Source organism: Haliotis rufescens, unplaced genomic scaffold, assembly GCF_023055435.1.
Source record: "Haliotis rufescens isolate VD_foot unplaced genomic scaffold, xgHalRufe1.0.p SCAF_13, whole genome shotgun sequence".
In the NCBI taxonomy this organism is placed as follows: domain Eukaryota; kingdom Metazoa; phylum Mollusca; class Gastropoda; order Lepetellida; family Haliotidae; genus Haliotis; species Haliotis rufescens.
Genome location: NW_025963813.1, coordinates 8,601,976 through 8,622,872, shown reverse-complemented (window position 1 = coordinate 8,622,872; position 20,897 = coordinate 8,601,976). Strand labels below are relative to the sequence as shown.

General features: G+C 40.6%; 2 protein-coding genes and 1 long non-coding RNA gene across 5 annotated transcripts; 2 read left to right on the top strand and 1 right to left on the bottom strand.

The window, feature by feature from the left end:
- The first annotated feature begins 757 nt into the window (after nucleotides 1–757).
- On the top strand, nucleotides 758–5,165 carry LOC124133758. Of its 3 annotated transcripts, none has more exons than XR_007220329.1 (2): nucleotides 758–2,149; nucleotides 2,417–5,165. XR_007220329.1 is itself a non-coding variant. In XM_048394144.1 (2 exons), the coding sequence occupies exons 1-2, from the start codon at nucleotides 852–854 to the stop codon at nucleotides 3,577–3,579; spliced, it is 1,365 nt and encodes a 454-aa protein (XP_048250101.1). In that variant the 5' UTR covers nucleotides 758–851; the 3' UTR covers nucleotides 3,580–5,165. The 3 variants fall into 3 exon arrangements, 1 of the variants encoding a protein (XP_048250101.1); XR_007220330.1 differs by having other exon boundaries at nucleotides 758–2,173; XM_048394144.1 differs by having other exon boundaries at nucleotides 758–1,053.
- Nucleotides 3,154–9,546, bottom strand: LOC124133729. Its single transcript, XM_046498231.2, has 5 exons — nucleotides 9,311–9,546; nucleotides 7,974–8,298; nucleotides 7,396–7,612; nucleotides 6,793–7,055; nucleotides 3,154–6,459 (listed from the first exon to the last, which is right to left on the bottom strand). The coding sequence occupies exons 1-5, from the start codon at nucleotides 9,409–9,411 to the stop codon at nucleotides 5,950–5,952; spliced, it is 1,416 nt and encodes a 471-aa protein (XP_046354187.2). The 5' UTR covers nucleotides 9,412–9,546; the 3' UTR covers nucleotides 3,154–5,949.
- Nucleotides 9,547–10,868: 1,322 nt separating this feature from the next.
- LOC124149265 lies at nucleotides 10,869–14,948 on the top strand. The gene is made up of 3 exons (XR_007220498.1): nucleotides 10,869–10,949; nucleotides 12,863–12,913; nucleotides 14,906–14,948. It is a non-coding gene; the product is annotated as an uncharacterized LOC124149265 (long non-coding RNA).
- Nucleotides 14,949–20,897: the final 5,949 nt, after the last annotated feature.

Here is a 20,897-nt window from a genome sequence, read left to right as displayed (position 1 = left end):
ATGGGATGAAATAGCCTTGATCTCTGTTGATTGATGGGTTGTGGCGGCGAATGTGGACTGCTTCTGTTACTGTTAATCCTCTACTGTTAATCCTCCACTTGCTATATATATTCTGCACTATGTCCCTCATTCAGTCTTGCTTGACAACGGTATAAGGATCTATACCGAAACGTCGCTTTTTACAGTATTAAAGAAGTTGTTATCCATAAAATTGTGTCTATCTTGTCATCCGCCAACTTCTAAGTAATGCCTATCAAACAAGTTAAGTTTCAATATGCTTGAGCACAATTTACCGCCAATGCGTAGCTAAGGTGTTATGAGATTACGTTTCTTTAAACGCCCGTGAAGGATATGTCATCAACGGATTATGATATATAGAGGTTATCACGCGAGTGTGTTTGGGGATGGTAAATATCCTGCATTAGGAATAAACATTGTATTTAGCGAGCTAGAGTAACTGCCCTTTGTCAAAGGGAAGCTACTCTAACCCTAGTCTATGAGACGTCACGGCCACGGTCAGACGTTGTTGACAGTCGGTCTGTCCTGTCATTACAATAAGAAGTGTAGTCAGATGTACACACAGCGACAAAACGAAACAAGGTAACAATTCAAACATATTTCCGCCAAATCCAACTATTTTTATTTGTGGAGGAGGTTTCAAGCCGCAGAGGTCTACAAGCACAGATATGGCTACTGATCCCGCTTGGCTAGGCCTCGTGCCCTCGCCAAATGGGAGACACCGCCCCAAGTTGCTCGCTAGGTGGCGCAAATGTACTAGTGGTTATAAGTCACAACCGGAAGTCAGCTTTCAAAGTGGCTCGTATCGAAGATTCACTCGACCGTTATCAGCTATGCCAAGATACTGCTCTGTTCCGGGTTGTAAAAATAAGATTGGAGGACATAAATACCCTTCAGACCCCGACCTGCAACAAAAGTGGCGCGTGGCGGTAAGAAGAGTTGATGTTCCAACAAAGAATCTGTGGAAGCCAGGGACAGGCGACGTAGTCTGTAGGGCTCACTTCACTGATGATGATTTCGTGGATACACTATTAGGTTCGTAAAAACAGTATTATTTTGTCTGTTGAGAATGATAAATAATTATTTGTGCATGGTTTTCTTACTGTTTTTTTGTATGTTGGCAAAGAAAAGCGCAAAAGCAGAATATATTAGCCTATAACAAATATCGAATAGCCAATATCCTCATGATACTGGTAACTGGGCCCTGTTTATCAGCTGTTCATTCACAGACCCAAACATTAATGAATAGGCCTAAACATTTGATTGTATATTTATTTATGTATGTTATTATGGAAACAATCTTTCTTTTATTAACTATAACAACGAAGTAAATTTATTCATAGACAAAAATATACATGTCAAAATGTGATTTATTAATTTTGAATAGCCAATATCCTCATGCTACTGTTCAACAGCTGTTCATTCACAGACCCATTCACCTTAGTAAATATGATTAAGTTTCTGCTTGCATAAAGCAATGTAAAGATATTTCTATAATCAGAGGTCCAGATAACTTTTTTTGAGTAAATGAGTTTTAACTCTAGGGTTTCTATTTTAAATGGGTTATAAGTATAACATTTTTCATAGGGTAACCAATATTATTTCAATCATCCATTCATGACTCTATTCGGATTTTCCCAAAATTAGTAAACATTTATCATTAGATGTATATAACTGTACTTAATATATAGGCTTGACTCAGATAGTAAATTAGCTCATAATTGTGTTTCGGAAATTAGCCCTGTTTTACGATTGCTATTAACGCGTGCTGTTTTCAAACATTTGAGTTTTTCCTTAAATGCATGCGTTTTTGTACACAAGATAATCAGTGTGTAATTGGGTTTTTAATATTTTACACAAATGTGCAGCTAATCTGTAGCTCTGTATAGCGTACACACACATTTTGATAATGAATATCATAAAAAACAACCATGAATGTGTCTTCAACTTGTGTATTGTTGATTTATGCCATGTTTGCAAGTGAATTTAGATATTATTATTTTGGTTGATTCCTTGTTAATGTTTGTTCTTGTTGCTTTGTGTTAAATTCCTGTTTTTAAGGAGCCATACAAACGATGACAAGCCTGAAGCTTCCGACAGAAGAATTACTCAACGAGGCCTGGGAAACTCAGTTTTGTACAATTTTCTATTATTGGTAAACTCTATAAGTAAATCACTAGAGGAATTTGAGGTCGTTCGACATGTAACATTACTTCATTGTTGTTATATTTTCACCTGCATTTTCATATAATTAATAAGACTTATAAAAAATTAAAAGCTACTTGCTTATCTTCTTAATTCTTAAGAGGAAAATCACCTCAATATGCATTTGTTTTCATTTCAATAAATTGAAACCTTTCATTTTTCTGTAACTTACGTTAAGTGTATTTAACATAAGGTGAACGAAGTCGTCTCCGGGCAGCTGCGGTTCCCTCCATCTTCCCACATACATCATGCACCAGTACATCAGCACTACCAACTCGACCAAAGAGGGCACATCAACTCCGTGAAGAAGAAGCCAACATAGCTATATTGAATGTGTCGTCGGAGGTGGAAATCGGCATTGGAGAGGATTGTGCTATCACAAGCCCAAGTAGCTTGAATGAGCCTCTTGAAACATGTCAAAGTGACTCTCAGTCTACTCAGTGCAGTTTGTTAGGAAGTTGTTCCATAGAAACCTACATAAATAATCCCAAAGCTGTTTTGTACTTTGCTGGTTTCCAAGATTATGACCATTTCATGTTTTTCTTTCACTCGCTTGGTCCAGCAGTTTTTGAACTGAACTATCAATGTGAACTCTTGCACCCAAAAGACCAACTGTTTTTGACTCTAATGAAATTAAGACAGGCCAAGGATGACATTGAATTAAGTTTCTTGTTTGGCATATCATCATCCACTGTTTCCCAAATTGTAATAACATGGATCAATTTCTTATATTTCCAACTGAAGGAACTACAGATATGGCCATCAAGAGCAACTGTTGATGATCACATGCCAACAGATTTCGGTAAGAAGTTTAAAAACACTAGAGTCATTTTGGATGCAACAGAGATACCAATAAAGAAGCCATCTCATGTTGATGCTCAGAGCATGACATGGTCCAGCTATAAACATCAAAACACATTGAAAACCATGATCGGTTGCACACCCAGGGGGGCAGTCTCATTTATTAGTGAATCTTTTGGGGGGTCTGCAAGTGACAGACAGATCATAGAACAGTCTCCTTTACTTAACCCATCACATGGTATGTTTGAAAAACAGGATAGCATTATGGCTGACAGGGGCATTATGGTTCAAGACTTATTTGCAGCCCAAGATGTTCAAGTAAACACCCCAACTATGTTAAAAGGCAAGTCACAGTTAGAACCAGAAGATGTTGTTAAGGATAGAAGAATTGCTTCTAAAAGAATCCATGTTGAACGTATAATTGGTCTGAGTAAAACTTTCAAAATTCTGAAAAAACATCTCCCACCAAGTAAAGTAGTACTTGGATCGCGGATTGTTTATGTTTGTTTTGCTATTTCAAATTTCAGAAATTCCATTGTAAATGAATTTGCTTGAAGCATCTCTTCTTTGTGATATCTGTGACTGAAATTTGTAGTAGTAGTAGAATTTTATTCAGTAGTGTGAGTGATTGAGAATTGTTTTACACCTCTTTTAGCAATATCATGGCGGAGGACCCCAGAAATGAGCTTCACCAATGTTACCCATGTCGGGAATTGAACCCGGGTCTTCGGCGTGACAAGCAAACACTTTAGCCATAAGGCCACCCAACTGCCTTATACAGTAGTAATATAATCGGTATGGTCACATGGCCTATAGTACAGTTTTTCGTAATAATAAGTGGTCATGTGAGAGCTCGTAATTTGAAAACATGTTTCATATACAGAGCAACAGATTTAAGGAGATGTACAGTTCTTGTATTTAGCTAATTGACCATTGAATGAGTGTTGTTAAAGCTATGAAAAGGTAATTTTATTCACAGAGTAACTTGGGCATATGAACCTAATATGATACTCATCTTCAACAAAATCTAAATGACAGTAGACCCGGGAAGATTCCGGGGTAGGATCGGTCTTCAGCAACCCATACTGCCGTAAAAGGCGACTGACGGGATCGGGTGGTCAGGCTCGCTCACTTGGTTGATGCATGTCATCTATCCCAATTGCGTGGATTGATGCTCATGATGTCAATCACTGGATTGTCTGATCCAGACTCGATGATTTACAGACCGCTGTCATATAGCTGGAATATTGCTGATTGCGGCGTAAAACAACAAACAAACCAACCAACTAAATGACAATATGTATATAAAGTATTAAAGTTACCTACATTTTCACATTTATGGAGCTGAACTGAATTCATTAAGGCTTTAAAATGTGACTAGTGGTGTTGAAAATTCAATTTGTAAGGTAAAGTCTAACAATACCTAATATGATGTACATAATCAATACTATTGACATTCACTTGTGTGATATATATAGTCCTACATTGTCTGAAAATTACTTCATTATTTGCACCAACATTTTTCAAAGGTTGAATCATTTCAATCAAACATATGTCATTTGTAGTCAAAGAGACCGTTTTTAACAGCGATGGGCTCACAATATTTCAGTTATTTGAGGCTTATCCCACTGAAAACATTCATACAAGGCTAACCTTACATTTGTAATGGCTTCTGGCTTTCAACTGAGTGTGAAAATCTCCCCACGACCCAAAAAGTGTATGGAGTGTAACTTGTGACACACGCATGTCATATTAAAATGTGAATCTCTCATGTGTCAAAGAAATTGCTTCTTTTCATTAGTTATTTATGCATATGGTAAGCTTTGAAATGAAAGATAAAGGTGACATGCTGTCATTTTGTTTGGTGGTATTACCATATTTAGTCAAACAATTGATTGGGAAACCAAAACCACAATATTTTAACTTTGCCAATGACTTGTAATAGTCTCAAACCACAGCAGTTTATTATTTCTAACTCTGTGTACTGTAGTTACCCCTGAGCACAATGTACCGCTCCACTGATGCTCTTACAATGTGTATGTACCTTGTGGTAACAGGTTGTAAACCTGTTCAGTGAAATCTAGAGGAAACCCAAAATCTTTCTCTTGAGTGTCTGAATAAACATGTGTGTATATATGAAACATTAGTTGAGTACTGTGTATATTCTTCAAATGGAATCTTCATGAATCTTCAACTTCACACTAAACTGTCTTAATGGTAGCTAAATCATATTGGACATGTGTATGATTTACAATTCAAATTGCTTATTCATTGCAAATATAGATCAAGGCACAGAATATGCATGATGTATGCACAATATAATAATTTGTATTAATATAACATTTGATGTTGACATGAGCATGTGAAACAAATTGATATTTGGAAAATATGTGAACTTATTTGGATATTTTTTTTCTTAAGTGATACAGAGTTTACTACACCCAAGCATAAAATGATACTTTAGTTATAAAGACTGACGAACAGTCACCATTTGTCACAATAAGTTTCCAAAATGTTGATTTGACGCTTGAGACCAATTACCGAATAAGAGAAAAGACCATCATCAACAAAAAGTCCAAGGAATATTTCTATTAGATCTGGATATAACTGTATGACATTTTTAGATTTTGAGTTAATTTCAGGAATAAGACAACCTGATTGTGCTTAATACACAAACACAAACTCCCAATGGGAATCAAACATACTGTTATTACCATTGGTACATACCGGTACACAAGCTTGGACTCATAAATGCCTTAATGATGTATCCAAGGGAAAAAACATGATTTACAATGTAGAAGCAATGTATGGTCTTAGATGTTTGGTATAGAACAGTTCAAGTTTGGGAATTAATGAGTACTGACAGAAATCTTTATCAACACTGACCTTTTCTACAAACATGTCACAGAATGTGTAAACAACAAATTAGCAAAATTGACGCTTTGCTAAGTACATCTGTCCCTGTACCTGACAGTAGTAGTGACTGCTGGGATTTAAACAAATCTGATTGTTTACATTGTAATGAAGATATGGAAAATGTTTACCAGGTTTAATGTGATCATTTCTTCCAGCATATGGACATTTCACCTCAACCAAGATATCAGCATCAATAATGGCATCTGGCGTAGCACCCAGATAGGGTTCAGAACAGGAAACAAATAGACCTGCCTTTTTTGTTTTGATATTGTACATGGATTCAAATTTTGAAAGTGCTCTTTTTTCATACTGCTTTCCATGAATTACAGGCTTACATGATAAATTTTTTGTGGACACAATTGATTTACATAACTTCTCCTTATTTCTTCGGTTGGTCATTTTGGTCACTTCACCAAACCTTGAGGCTGTGAGGCGCCACTTTCTTTCTGTGTGCCACACTGGGCTCCGGGACTGGTCTTGCGTTGCTGCCTCAATATCTTTCGCAGATTCCTCAGTTACCTGTAAAGAAAAACAAAAGTCAAGACATAAAAGAGATGTCCCAAACAATATTTTTTCACATAGTTTGTTTTACATGACAGTAATCTGAAAAATGCCTAATATACAAGTCTATATTTCTTTTACAAGGGAACTAATCTGCTTGATCATGATTAGGCATTTTCAAACTTAGTTAATTGCATTTTACAAATTACTCACAACCCCAAACATTCAGATGTTGCTGTTTCCTCACAAGCTATGATTTTAACTGTGTATTACAAAGATCAAATCTGAAAGACTTTAGGTTTTAAAGATTTTTTACATGTATTATACAACAGAATTTCCAGTGTTGTGTACCTTCAGTGCCATGTCAACCATGTACTCTGTAAATGGCTGTTTAAGGTAGTGATGGTCCTCAGCAGCTGTCTGGACATCAGCTTTTGGGTGAACATATCTAAGGGCGATATCATGAGATGACTTTGAGCAGTAGTTTGTCATCATGTTGCGCACATGATCATTGTAGCCACTCATGTGTCTGTATTTTTGTGGCCTTGGATCGTCCAGCATATGCTGTGACCATTTTCTTTTTGACGGCAGTTCTGCAGCTGTTACGGGTGATCCTGAATACAATATTTTGATACTACATTGCCATAATAATCCTGTTCAAAACAACACTTATACAAATATTTAATAACTTTTTCCACTCCAATATCCAACACATAATATTTAGTCATATACAGTTTCTCTTTTATATACAAAATCATAAACCATCATAACGTGTCTAAGGCATTTAGAAGTGATGCACATAAGGAAGAGAATATATGGATGTCAACTTCTATATAATGAGGAAACACCCTTAACCTCATAATATAGAAGTTGACATCCATACATTCTCTTCCTCATCATAACATTGTAGTTGAGGCCTGGGTATGATATTTCCTTGGCTGTAATATGACCTACCTTTGTACGATTTTTTGGGCTTGTGGAACAACTGCAAGTTTTCGGTACAGCTCTTTCCAACTTGCACACTGCCAGTTGAGATGAAATGCTCCAACATCAACAGCACCGCAGCGATGTGCTTACAGGTTGAATGTGGTCCTTTCCCTGCAGGACACTCGCAGTGGGAGTTGACTGGCTCCCCGGTCTTCTCTACCTTCACCTTGTAATTGTATGTGACCTAGGATAGAGTGAGTGAGTATGTATGGTTATGCACCACTTTTAGCAATATTCCAGCTCTTTCACAGCTAGAGACACCAGAAATGGGCTTCACACATTGAACCCTTTTAGGGAATTGAACCTGGCCTTCAGCAAGATGAGTAAACACTTGGACCACTAGGCTACCCACATTAACCCAAGCATAGAAGTCATGCATATAATGTGATGTATGTACAATGTAATTTCCCATTAATAAATTCACTTTCAATCAGTTTTATGTCAAGAATGTATTTCGGATTAGCTTCATCTTTGAGTACAAATTTCATTATAATTTAAAAAGGTTTTATTTTTTATTTTGATTTTATGGTGTGTAAATATTTTACCTTGTTTTTCATAGATGCACTGACGATGCCACTTAAGTATACATCAGTAGATGCACGTATGTGAACACTGCATGCCAGCACCCTGTCCCCCTCAAACATCAGATAACCTTTCTCTATGGCCTTGATATCATGTGCAGCTTGGTTGTCTCCTGCCATACGGTAGATGAAGTAACCCTCAATGGTTTCTTTGGAAATGGGAGGCAGCAGTTGACGATGGGAAGGCATCAGCTGTTGAAATCCTGACACTGGCCATGATGTATCTTCTGGACGTGGGATGGAGACAGATGGCCCAACAAAATCATCATTTCTGTCATAAGATTCAAGTCTGAAATGAAAATTAAATACATTTTAACTTGTGCAACTACTATTTCAGATTTGCATAATATTATAGGAAAATAATTCATATCATTATCACTATGACTAATATATCTCATAAATGACATGCATCATGAATAAGCAATGAAACCTGTATGATTAAACTGTGTTTGATAATCTCATGCCTATATAGCCAGAAGACAAATTATTACACATTTCCTGTTTTATAAAATACCTGGATAAATATATGGTAATTGTTAATGTGACATAGAGTCGCCAAGTTTCAATAATCATTTCATGGACAGAGAAATGTCAGTAAGCACTGCACTGTACACCTATCATAAGTCATTCAGAATTTTGGTGCCCATATCATGACGAAAAGGAAGAGTAAAATATAACACTATAATTTGAAAAACGTCTATATTTTGTGAATACAACAGGTTTCAAAGTTGTATGAACCTTCTGTGTTTTACTGCCGACTTACAAGCATTATGGGAAAATCCTCCGCCCGAAACCACCATCCTAAAGTAATATGTCTGTCCAATGCATTGACGCTCAGTACTTTTAATTATTTTTAAAAAAAATGTTGGCGGATAAGGGCGGAAGTCGCACCGAATTTTGTTGAGAACTACGTGTCAAAACACTGCTGATCATATTCATAAAAAGCCCCGCTAAACTACAAAAGCAATCGGGTGTTCGAAAACAGGTGACGTCTCATGAGTGCGGTGAATGTTAACAGACGACGCAATGGAGACTGCGCCTTTTATCGAGGATTTATATAATCTGAGACCGGGAGCCACAGTTAGTACTTTGGTTATGGGTAACTATACAGTAGGTCATGGTTTAATGGAAGGCAACAACTGAAATATATTGATAGTTGATTTTGTCAGTCACAGTAGGCCTGACAGTGACAGAGATGGCACTTATTTGACAGGCAAGAAAAGGGCCTAGTAGAAATTGCGGTGCATATCGCAGATTATGAATGTAAGCATACTTGATAACTAAAAAAATGGGTTACATACCTCTCGATCAGTTCAAGTTTCCTTCCAGCTGTCGAAGCTTTTCGTTGAAAGAGCGCACATTTGAGTTTTGGCACGGACCATAGCAGGTACTGGCTGGCCATGTTCACATAAACTTGGCTACGGCTCTACTTGAAATTCGCGCTAAATGATTCGCAGCGCATTCTAATGGCGGAACCGTCACAGAGTATGACCACTAGTACACGCACGCCCCTGGCGGATTAGTACGGCGGTACTCCCCATTGTTTCGAAATTTATAAAATGCCTTAGCTACGACACAGTTAGACACATATTTTCAGTATATTAGACTGTTCTTTTGATAATGATAGCAATTATCCCTGTAGTTTATCCAGATTCCCGATGGTTAATTCTGACTCGATCCCCGAATGACAAGGGCGATGCCATGTTTGTTTATAAACAGTGAAAGTAGTCCCTACTTGACCTTTGATATTTGCATCTCTATCCGCATATGACCCCAACGGATGTCGTTTTTATCCGTTGGCTTTATCAGAGACCATATACCGATATATGGTCTCTGGCTTTATCCACACTCCGTCGCAGTGGTGACTCAGCATAACACCACTGCCACTGGCTAATTTGCATATCACGTGACCGGACTTTTCTCTTGTTTGTAAACAAACGCGCTTTTTCAGAAATCAGTATAGAACAGACTAATGCAAGTATTTGGGGGCGCTTTACATATTGTTTTGCATAACTATATAGATATGCTACTACAACTGCGACAGTGAGTTGCATGACAATATATATTTATGCATCAAAGTGACCGTGTCGCTAGCTCTCCGTTGGGCTTCGATGACAGCACGTGGAGCCGTACAACCAATGTAAACATAGGATAACTACCCAAAATCAAGTAAATTTTTACGTATTTGCATACTTTCTCAATGAAAGTTAACCATTCTTTGACATTTGTTTATGAAAATGTGTAGACTTGTCAAACATGAAACGGATGAAAAGCATATGCAATATCTTGAATGGACTGTGAAAGATGTGACGAATCGTCACATGGCGCTGGCCTGTGGCAGAGGTACTATGCTAGCTTGCTGCCGGCCGCATGGAACTCTGGGTAGGAGAGTGGGCTTTATCCTGCCGAGAAACCTACCCATTATATGATAAATACAATTATCCTAGTCAAGTGTATACTTTCATATGATATTAACAGATGTTAGTTAGTAGTCTAGAAACATGAGAGATGTCACGTCGTCCTTGTGTGAATTATTGAAGTGGAAAAGATTGAAAGCGCCGTTTTACAATGCGACAGATCTATATGTATATAGTCTTATCTATATATAATGGCTTTGGCGTTTGAAATGTACAAAGTGTCCACTTAAAATTGCCATGCAAGAATAGATAAAGCATCAGAGCCACCGTCGTTAAAGAGATGCTAGATTGATTTACATGATATTGCATTCAAACGCTATGAAGATCAATGCAGAGTCACAGAGTCAGTCCAACAAAAGAAATTACTCTGATTATCCCTTAGGGAGTCTCGGCTTTGTCACACTGACATTCAAATGTTTTCTGTTTAACTCCAATCAGATGTGTGGGAATAAGCAGCCGGACATGTTGTTTGAAGCCCTGCTAGTCACACTGATACCAGTGGCGTTTTCAGGTGGAGGAGACAGTAAGTTGACACACTGTTAAAGAAAAATGCTCTTCGGTAGGGGTGGCTGTTTGGGGCCTTTAATCTTTTGCTATGGTATTAATGCAATACTAAAAGTGACAAAATCAATGTCACAATTGTATTAATTCTCTGCTAAAACTACGTACGGTCCATTGTATGATTCAACTATGTCATAAGCATGTTTTTTTTTATGATTCACTCTAAAAGAGTGTTTGATACCAAGATTGACGCCAGAGAAGGGTAGGTAAACAAACGAATTAGCTATCCCAGAAACTGATTTTTCGCGATAAAAGTGAATTTCTATCCATGTTGGAAGTCGAATCCGGTCATCACAGAGATTATATTCATTTTGAAGAAACACTTGGATTAACTGATTCCAGCCAGACGACTGTGGTTCGTGTGTCAGCTTTGAATTTATCTGTTCAACCTTTGATACAAACACGAATAATCACACTGCAACTGTTAAGAAGTTTCAGTTGACAATTTGTGGTTTTCGTCCGGATAACGCATGACGGGTAACAGTGCACGGTGATTGCCCTGCTTGGCCGCCGTTTCTGCCTTGCCTATGCCGGGCAGTGTGCGTGTGTGTGCCCCACCACCACCACCACCCCCACCCCTTGGCCGCCGTTTCTGCCTTGCCTATGCCGGGCAGTGTGCGTGTGTGTGCCCCACCACCACCACCACCACCCCCACCCCTTGGCCGCCGTTTCTGCCTTGCCTATGCCGGGCAGTGTGCGTGTGTGTGCCCCACCACCACCACCACCCCCACCCCTTGGCCGCCGTTTCTGCCTTGCCTATGCCGGGCAGTGTGCGTGTGTGTGCCCCACCACCACCACCACCCCCACCCCTTGGCCGCCGTTTCTGCCTTGCCTATGCCGGGCAGTGTGCGTGTGTGTGCCCCACCACCACCACCACCACCCCCACCCCTTGGCCGCCGTTTCTGCCTTGCCTATGCCGGGCAGTGTGCGTGTGTGTGCCCCACCACCACCACCACCACCCCCACCCCTTGGCCGCCGTTTCTGCCTTGCCTATGTCGGGCAGTGTGCGTGTGTGTGCCCCACCACCACCACCACCCCCACCCCTTGGCCGCCGTTTCTGCCTTGCCTATGCCGGGCAGTGTGCGTGTGTGTGCCCCACCACCACCACCACCACCCCCACCCCTTGGCCGCCGTTTCTGCCTTGCCTATGCCGGGCAGTGTGCGTGTGTGTGCCCCACCCCCACCACCACCCCCACCCCTTGGCCGCCGTTTCTGCCTTGCCTATGCCGGGCAGTGTGCGTGCGTGTGCCCCACCACCACCACCACCACCCCCACCCCTTGGCCGCCGTTTCTGCCTTGCCTATGCCGGGCAGTGTGCGTGTGTGTGCCCCACCACCACCACCACCCCCACCCCTTGGCCGCCGTTTCTGCCTTGCCTATGCCGGGCAGTGTGCGTGCGTGTGCCCCACCACCACCACCACCCCCACCCCTTGGCCGCCGTTTCTGCCTTGCCTATGCCGGGCAGTGTGCGTGCGTGTGCCCCACCACCACCACCACCCCCACCCCTTGGCCGCCGTTTCTGCCTTGCCTATGCCGGGCAGTGTGCGTGTGTGTGCTCCACCACCACCACCACCCCCACCCCTTGGCCGCCGTTTCTGCCTTGCCTATGCCGGGCAGTGTGCGTGTGTGTGCCCCACCACCACCACCACCCCCACCCCTTGGCCGCCGTTTCTGCCTTGCCTATGTCGGGCAGTGTGCGTGTGTGTGCCCCACCACCACCACCACCCCCACCCCTTGGCCGCCGTTTCTGCCTTGCCTATGCCGGGCAGTGTGCGTGCGTGTGCCCCACCACCACCCCCAGTAACACTACAACACTAATAATAACATTACAAAATGTATTTTCTGAATAAATGTTTTTTTATTGTTTCATTTCAGTTGCTCCCTGGGAGCCACCAGCAACAAATGCAATTTTGAATGATGGCTTGGGTGAGTGTGTCCTTCAATCTGCAAGATAGTGCCTTCCTGGCAGGCTGACACCTTGAAAACTTGTTGTGGGTTCTGGGCTTAGTGATGTTACAATACCTGCGTTGTCATAGGTATCAGATGAAATTGTTGACTTTCATTATTTAAATGCAACCACTTAAAGGATCCACGTTCAAAAAGGAGAGCAGCGAACAACTAGCATTACGACTTTGGATAAGGGTGTGAGTAAATGTTGTGGTATTTATTTATCCCAAATGCGTAGATCGATGATCATGATGTCATTCACTGGCTTGTCTGGCCCCACTGGTCCAGACTCGATTATTTACAGACCGCCGTCATTTTGTTGGAATATTGCGGCATCAATCTCATTAAAATCAGATCTTAGTTCTCGCTACCGCTAAACAAAGATCTGAGGACACCCCATTACAGGTCACGTCAGACCGACCTTGCGCGAACTTTGACCGACCAATGGAATGACCAATCAGAAGGCTTTCTCGTGCTTTACGGCACTAATTTCAAATTGGCGACGACGCTTCGAAACATATTTTGACAAATTCTCGATTAAATAGTTGAAACCAGAACAAAAGAACATTCGTGAATGGCTAATAGATGGTCGAGATGGTATGGATTCAGTCGTAAAACCCGTAACTATCGTTTGGAGTTAAATTTTTCGAGGCTACATGATTAGAAATCACATTTCGACTGTCACTTTCATAATCTGGTAAGCGATGCTCTGATTGCTCGGGTGAAAGGTCGTTCTGACGTGACCCCTAATGGGAATCTTTGTTTAACGGTAGCGAGAACTGAGGTCTGATTTTAATGAGATTGAGTGCGGCATTAAACAACAAACAAACAAACAAACAAAGAGAAGGGAAGTCAGGCTCTCTCGTCATTCGTCGTCACTCGCATGTTTCCGTAACCTACATAATGCGGCTTGTCCCGGAATGGGACGAGTTGGTCACGAATGTATTGTCGACTGCTGCGTTAAACATCATTCACTCACCGATTTAAACAGCAAACAACCAAACAAGCATCATGACATCTTTGTTATAAAGCCGAAGGTATGAACAGTGTTACATTTGAAATGTTAAAAGTCTGAGAAATTTAAGAGCTTTTATTATCCCTCTTCACAGATGAACACAGCGATCGTAACTACAATCAATCTTAGAGACCTACGTCGATTTTATTTTTGTCTTAGCTAAAGTTTACGCCCGTTCCACAAAGCGATCTTAGGGCGATTGTAACTTTACAAGTTCTTAAGTAGCCGATCTTAACAAAGATCGGAATCTTCAGCCAAGAAGATACGAAAGTTTCCCTTAGAGTGGCATCTCTTGGTCATGTTTAGCAGACGACGCATTTCCTTGCACACCATAATAAAAGTCACCATCTTTGTTGTTATGGTACAATATTTAAGATCGATTTTAGCAATCCTAAGTTGGTCCGGAGCAACTTAGCATTTTGATCTTAACTTACAACTCTCTTAGTTAAGATTGCTTTGTGGAACGGGCGGCTGATCGTAACAAAAATTTAAGATCGCATACTTAGTGAGTTACAATCAACTTAGCCCTAAGATCTCTTTTTGGAACGGGGCCCAGATAACTACATCTCACTTCTCAGCGTAGTAGGTGAAGTCTACACCTCTATGACATGTGAGAATAAAGTAGCAGAATTTCCAGTGGGCTTTAGGGTCTGGCAATTTATTATAGAGGGGTGGTGGTGAGATTCGATCATGTAGAAGAGGAATTGGTTTGCTATGGGGAACGTTTCACCAGACACTTCCCTCTCAAAAATGGCGTCGTCAAATATATGACATCATCAAGTTGCGAGCGCATAATCGAATCTCAAGAAATGACGTCACGATAGAACTATGTTGTATTGTGAAATAAACCCGCTTCGTTCTTCATTGTTCTTTGCGATTTATCGCGTAGCTACTAATGTTATTAGGTTTGGCATTATAGTATAAAGGGGAATTAATCGGAGTTTGATTGTTTTCAGGCTCAAGATATTCAACATGTGGGAAGAGGCAGGTAACATATGTTAACTTCACATTATTTTCGTAACACAGTATCACAGGAACAAAAAATACAATTCACAAGCTTCATGAATATTTATTACAGGGATACATGACATCAAATATTTGGGCTCATTTTCCGACTTAGATCTTTTCAGGTAAAAATTGCAGTTTTCTATATGTAATGTCTGATCAAATGAAAGCATGCTGAAAGGTTTTGAAATAATGGTTTTTTTTACATTACTAACTATCGAGAGAAAGATATGATATTTTTGTAAAGTCCGCACCCATGGCGATCTTCACTGAAATAAGTTGACGTCAAACGTCTTCATGACGTCACAGCACAATGTGTATCCAAGCACCCATAAGGTCCCTTTTCTCCATGTGAATCACATACTCTTAATTTAAATGGGGATGGTTCAGATAAATATTTGCACCATGTTCATTAAATCTATTAATCAGTCTGTGTAAAAAGTTTTTGTTGTTGTGAAGGTACTGTGGAGAGGATATGTTTTGAAGTCTTTTGCCATAAGTCTGAGCACTCCTTGTCCATTTTCTCATTATCCTGAATAAAAACAACTCATGTTACATCAAATGTTTCCTTGATTCGTTTATCTTTTATAAGGCTTAGAGTGAGTTACAGCACCGCTATTGACGGGTGTGTGGGAATACGAGTGTTCGGGAATACAAACTTGAATCCACCAAGGAAGCGACTAGGCACATAAATATATACCCACACGGGTCAATCAAGCTTTTTTTTTTATATAGAAAACAGTTTTATTTGAATCAAGTTGGGGACAAGTGATACTTGTACAAACATTTGCCACCCCTGTCAAAAAAAGTTAACTACGGGCTTGCATTGTCACTGACACAAGGTGTTTGTGAAATAGGTGATTATGTTAGACTAGCTGAATGTGTCGGTAGCATCCGTTGTATATAAAAGTTTGTGCCACTATTCAGCTGTGTACAGGTAGGCAAGTATTTGTAAGATATTCATAAATATATGGACAAAGACTTTTATAATCAATGAAAGGTGCTTCATTGAAGGCCGTGGAAAAAGCAGCCTTTAAACCCAAACCTGAACGCAACCATCGGTTTAGCCCATGAACGTGCAAGACATGACAACTTATATTCCCAGTGGGTTTAAAATGGTTCATCCAGAGGCATCTGAATTACACACCTGGAAGTTGAACATGTCGCGCTTTTTAATACCTTTACCTATTGTCATGTGCATAATATGAATAATTACGCGGGGTTCTGTGGATATGGAAAGTGTTGCGCCATGATTTTTTTGGGATTTTTTTTATGTTTGAATATAAAAATTAACGTATCAGTTCGTTTGTCACCGACTTGAAAATAAGAATGGAAAGATGTCGTTTTCTCGTTGAGTGTAAAGCAACCGGAAGTCTCTCTGATATTTCTCCCTGTGATCCTTGTCTTCTGGCATCAAAGCGTATTAACGCAAAGCGCAGTGGCGACAAGCTTAATCGTCGCCCAGTCTACCAAAATGGCGTCTCTCTATGCATATCACGATGACGGAAATCCAGTCAAAATCAACATTATTTTAGGTAGAACTAGACAGGGCTGTCGGAGAAGGCATTCCTGATTTGATTGACAAAGAAAATGCAGGAATCGAAAGTGTAACGTCACAGTGCTTACTGTTTCTTGTGTTATGTTCTGTGAAAGCGGGATATTAATATGGACATTTCATAATGTCTCTGGCATCGTTCAGTACATGTTGTTTGTGGGAGTTTGAGAAGCCTAGTGATTAAAGGCCCCTTCACACTGGGCTGTGACCTTTGAGTGATCAAAAACTTGCCTGGACGCTCAATGGTCGCTATAAAATCATGTTTCTATGTACCTGCTCCAGTTGATCAGCACCTGCAATCACAATGAAAAACTGCAGGTGCAAGACCTCTATTTACAGGCAGGCTGGGGAGGCACTACAGGTAAATTAGTGGGAAAGTATTTCAGCAGAACGCATCTATTACCTGGCGACCATTGGGCGACCACTGTGCCTTCATTCTGCAACAACCGCAATGTTTGTGCCTCCTTTAAACAACCTCCCCCACCTGTTCAAACATTCACGGCGACCATGGCGTCCATGGCGATGTCAGAACCTCCTGTGTACCACATTGGAACGACCTAGGCAACCATTCTGCCTCCTTTGAGCCTCCAACGATGACCTGGCAAATGTTATAGTCGTACACGGGAGGCACAAATGTCGCCATCCTGTGTAAAGGCACCATAAAGCTCAACACACAGAAGACCCGGGTTCGATTCCCCAAGTGGGTACAGTGTGCGAAGTTCCCTGCCATGATATTGCTTGAATATTGCTAAAAGCCGCATTAAGCCATACCCACTCACATACAGTCAGTAGATTCAGTTGAAGAAGGTGTCCAGTTAGAAAACAGGTGTACGTACAATGAGTTTATCTAACATTATATAGTGGCGGGTGTCTGGACTACTCCGTGTTATGTCAGCAACTTGATGAGATGTGGCAGGTTTGTGAACTGTTCTGATTAGGCTATCGACGCTAATACCCCGTTCACATGCACAATATTTACTTACTTAAGTAATTTTACACGTGTAACCATACATACGTGCGTATATGTAAAATTACTATGCGTTCACATGAAAAGCATCTTTGGTGTGTAAATAAAGTATGTAAATTATGACCCCTAACGGGATGTCTTCAGATCTTTGTTTAGCGGTAGCGAGAACTAAGGTCTGATTTTAATGAGATTGGTATAGGTACTGAGTTAATAGAGCTTGTCATGGTATAGGAACTGAGTCAATAGAGCCTGTCATGGTATAGGAACTGAGTCAATAGAGCCTGTCATGATATTGATTGTTTTCTCACCTCTAATAGAGTATGTTATGTTCTGTTGTGTGTCCTATGAAACATTTATTGTTTTGATACAGATCAGTGAGAGTTTTGTAGAAGTTTGTGAAAATGTTGCTCTTGGTAAAACAGGGTTATAGACAATTTATAACAACTACCAGCAGATGAGCAGGGACATGACGTCCATTTGTCATACAGTGATACATCAATAAAAACATGACTTTCAGTTATGAATCATTCTCCCAATTCCTTGACAGTCATTTGAAGAGTGTCACGAGTCGCTCACTGGATGGAGACACTCTGTATCATGAGACCATGTATCAATACAAAATGCATGTACACCCGTATTCGAAATTAAGAATGCAATTCAAGGAACCTTGTCATGTTGTTGTGTGCCAGGGATAAAATAAAATTGAGTGAGTGTCTTCCCTTTATTTAATACCTCCCTGACTTTTTAGGACCAAAAGTAAGTAAAACTATTCTGAGAGAGCGTTTTTCTGTTGTTTTTTTTTAATTTCCCTACCTCAGTTTTAACGCCGCTTTTAACAGTATTCCAGTTATATCGCGGCGTGGGAGGAAAGCCCAAAGTGATGCAAGTCTCAGACGTTTACCATTTCGGTGAAACCCACGAGCACGGGTATGGTGCTGACAAACCTAGAAACATAATCGGGGCGAACCTCGATTCGAACCCACAATCATAGGTTTCTGACGTGCCCAAGGGACGCAACTCTGTACAGGGAATCGCGGCGCCTTAGACGACTGGGCCACCCTACCCCCCACTTTTAAAATGAGTTTGAAATCCGAAAGTCAAGAAATAAAAATAATGTCGACCAACTGCACCTGGTAAGTCTTCCCACACCCTGTTGATGAGATTACCAACGTTGAAAGCTATACTTTTGCCTGTGTTATTTTTTTTCAAGTTGGAAGCGGCACTGAAATGGCAACTCAGTGTCAGTCAGTGATTATTAAACGGAAGATGCATGCACAACATTTACTAACGTAAGTAATTTTACACATGTGTAATCATACATACGTGCTTATATGTAAAATTACTATGCGTTCACATGAAAAGCATCATTAGTATGTAAATAAAGTATGTAAATTGTGTAAGGCACACATGTTCTCAATCTGTTCACGACTTTCAACACAAAACAGGCTGTTTTCCAAGTTGAATGAGAAGAAACCTACAGAAAACACTGTCCGCTCAACAATGTATATACGCATAAAAGTTGGCAACTGTTGACAATTTGTTTGGTGTTGGCAAAATAACAGATATTATTTAGATCATCCTCTTACGTTGACATAAACGTTCACATTGCAACATATACACACAGTGCAAATTTATATTTACATTTCACCTACTCCAGACATGATGCAGATTTGCTCCTGGTGTAAATATACACACATAAGTAAACACGTTTACATGACAAGTATACTCACGTATGTCTTTTTACACACATATGCACATATACACACATATGTATAGAGGCGCAAGTAAACGAGGTATAAGTTACAGTGTCATTAAGAAAACACCATCTTCCAGAGGCAAGAGAGTTAACGGACTTTAAAAGTCAAGATACCATCATGCATGCTTGTTTGTTTGTTTATTAACGCCGCACTCAGCAATATTCCAGCTATATGGCGGCGGTCTGTAAATAATCGAATCTGGACCAGACAATCCAGTGATTGACATCATGAACATCGATCCACGCAAATGGGATCGATGACATGCATCAACCAAGTCAGCGTGTCCCTCCACTGACTACACCTGTACCGAATGTCATTTCATTTTGAGCAAGTTTCGTACAGAAATATATTGTGAAATCGGCATAAAACCACAAGATAAATGAGTGCTTAACAAATAATATTGAAACACGCAGGATGAGGTTTACAATAAAAAGGGTAATACAATGGCTCAAATACGGGCCAGAAGAAATAGGGGCGGTCGGGTAGCCCAGTGGTTAAAGCGTTCGCTCGTCACACCGAAGACCCGGGTTCGATTCCCGACATGGGTACATTGTTTGAAGCCCATTGCTGGTGTCCCCCGCCGTGATATTGCTTGAACATTGCTACAAGCGGCGTAAAACCATACTCACTCACCCACCAGAAGCAATGAATATTTAGCCCTATTACTTAAGTCAGTGCGAATGTCAAGAATTTGTATCAGTCGAATGTCTTGAGTGTGGCACGTGCTCCGTTCTTGAATCCAGGAACAGTGCCAAGTAGGCATCCGTTCGCACTGAGCAAGCACCTGTAGATAAGTTGTCAGTCAGGTCGTAGCAGCGATAAAAACAGTTTTAGCCCACTAGTCCTTATAATGATTACATATAGCAAAACCCCTAAAAAGGGCAAATTGATACAAATTCTTGACATTCGCACTGACATTCGCACTCTGGTGAGTGAGTGAGTGAGTGAGTGAGTATGGTTTTACGCCACTTTTAGCAATATTTCAGCAATATCACGGCGGGGGACACCAGAAATGGGCTTCACACATAGTACCCATGTCGAAAATCGAACCCGGGTCTTCGGCGTGACAAGCGAACGCTTTAACCACTGGGCTACCCGACCACACCCTGAGGAGATGATGTTTACTGTGATAGAAAATGTATTTTGGGAATATTGTCATAGTAGACGGGTCAAATATAGGTCAAATAAAATAGCTAAAAACTTAACAAATTTCATAACATTTTGTCAAAAGAATTGCTGAGAAAAGGCCATAAATAGGTTTCTCCATATGGTCGCCCTGGCGGCCATATTGAAATGAGATTCAAACCTCTAGAACAAATCTGGGTGCCATCACTGGCGGATACAAGTATGTGAAGTTTCAGCTTCATTTGTCCAGTGACCCGTGAAGATCCGGGTTAGAATTGGTCTTCAGAAACTCATGCTTGTCATAAGAGACGGCTATGCTTGTCGTAAGAGGCCACTAACGGGATCGGGTGGTCAGGCTCGCTGACTTGGTTGATGCATGTCATCGTATCCCAATTGCGTATACCGATGCTCATGATGTCAATCACTGGACTGTCTGGTTCAGACTCGAGTATTTACAGATAATCATCATATAGCTTGAATACACTTGAATGCGGCGGTAAACAGCATTTAAATCATTGGTCCAGTGGTTTCTGAGGAGA

Coding starts and splice junctions, on each gene's coding strand:
- LOC124133729 (XM_046498231.2), bottom strand. CDS start 9,411: ATGGCCAGCCAGTACCTGCTATGGTCCGTGCCAAAACTCAAATGTGCG. Junction 8,299..9,310: donor AAACTTGAACTGATCGAGAG/GTATGTAACCCA, acceptor TTTTCATTTCAG/ACTTGAATCTTATGACAGAA. Junction 7,613..7,973: donor GTGCATCTATGAAAAACAAG/GTAAAATATTTA, acceptor ACTCTATCCTAG/GTCACATACAATTACAAGGT.
- LOC124133758 (XM_048394144.1), top strand. CDS start 852: ATGCCAAGATACTGCTCTGTTCCGGGTTGTAAAAATAAGATTGGAGGA. Junction 1,054..2,416: donor TTTCGTGGATACACTATTAG/GTTCGTAAAAAC, acceptor ATTTAACATAAG/GTGAACGAAGTCGTCTCCGG.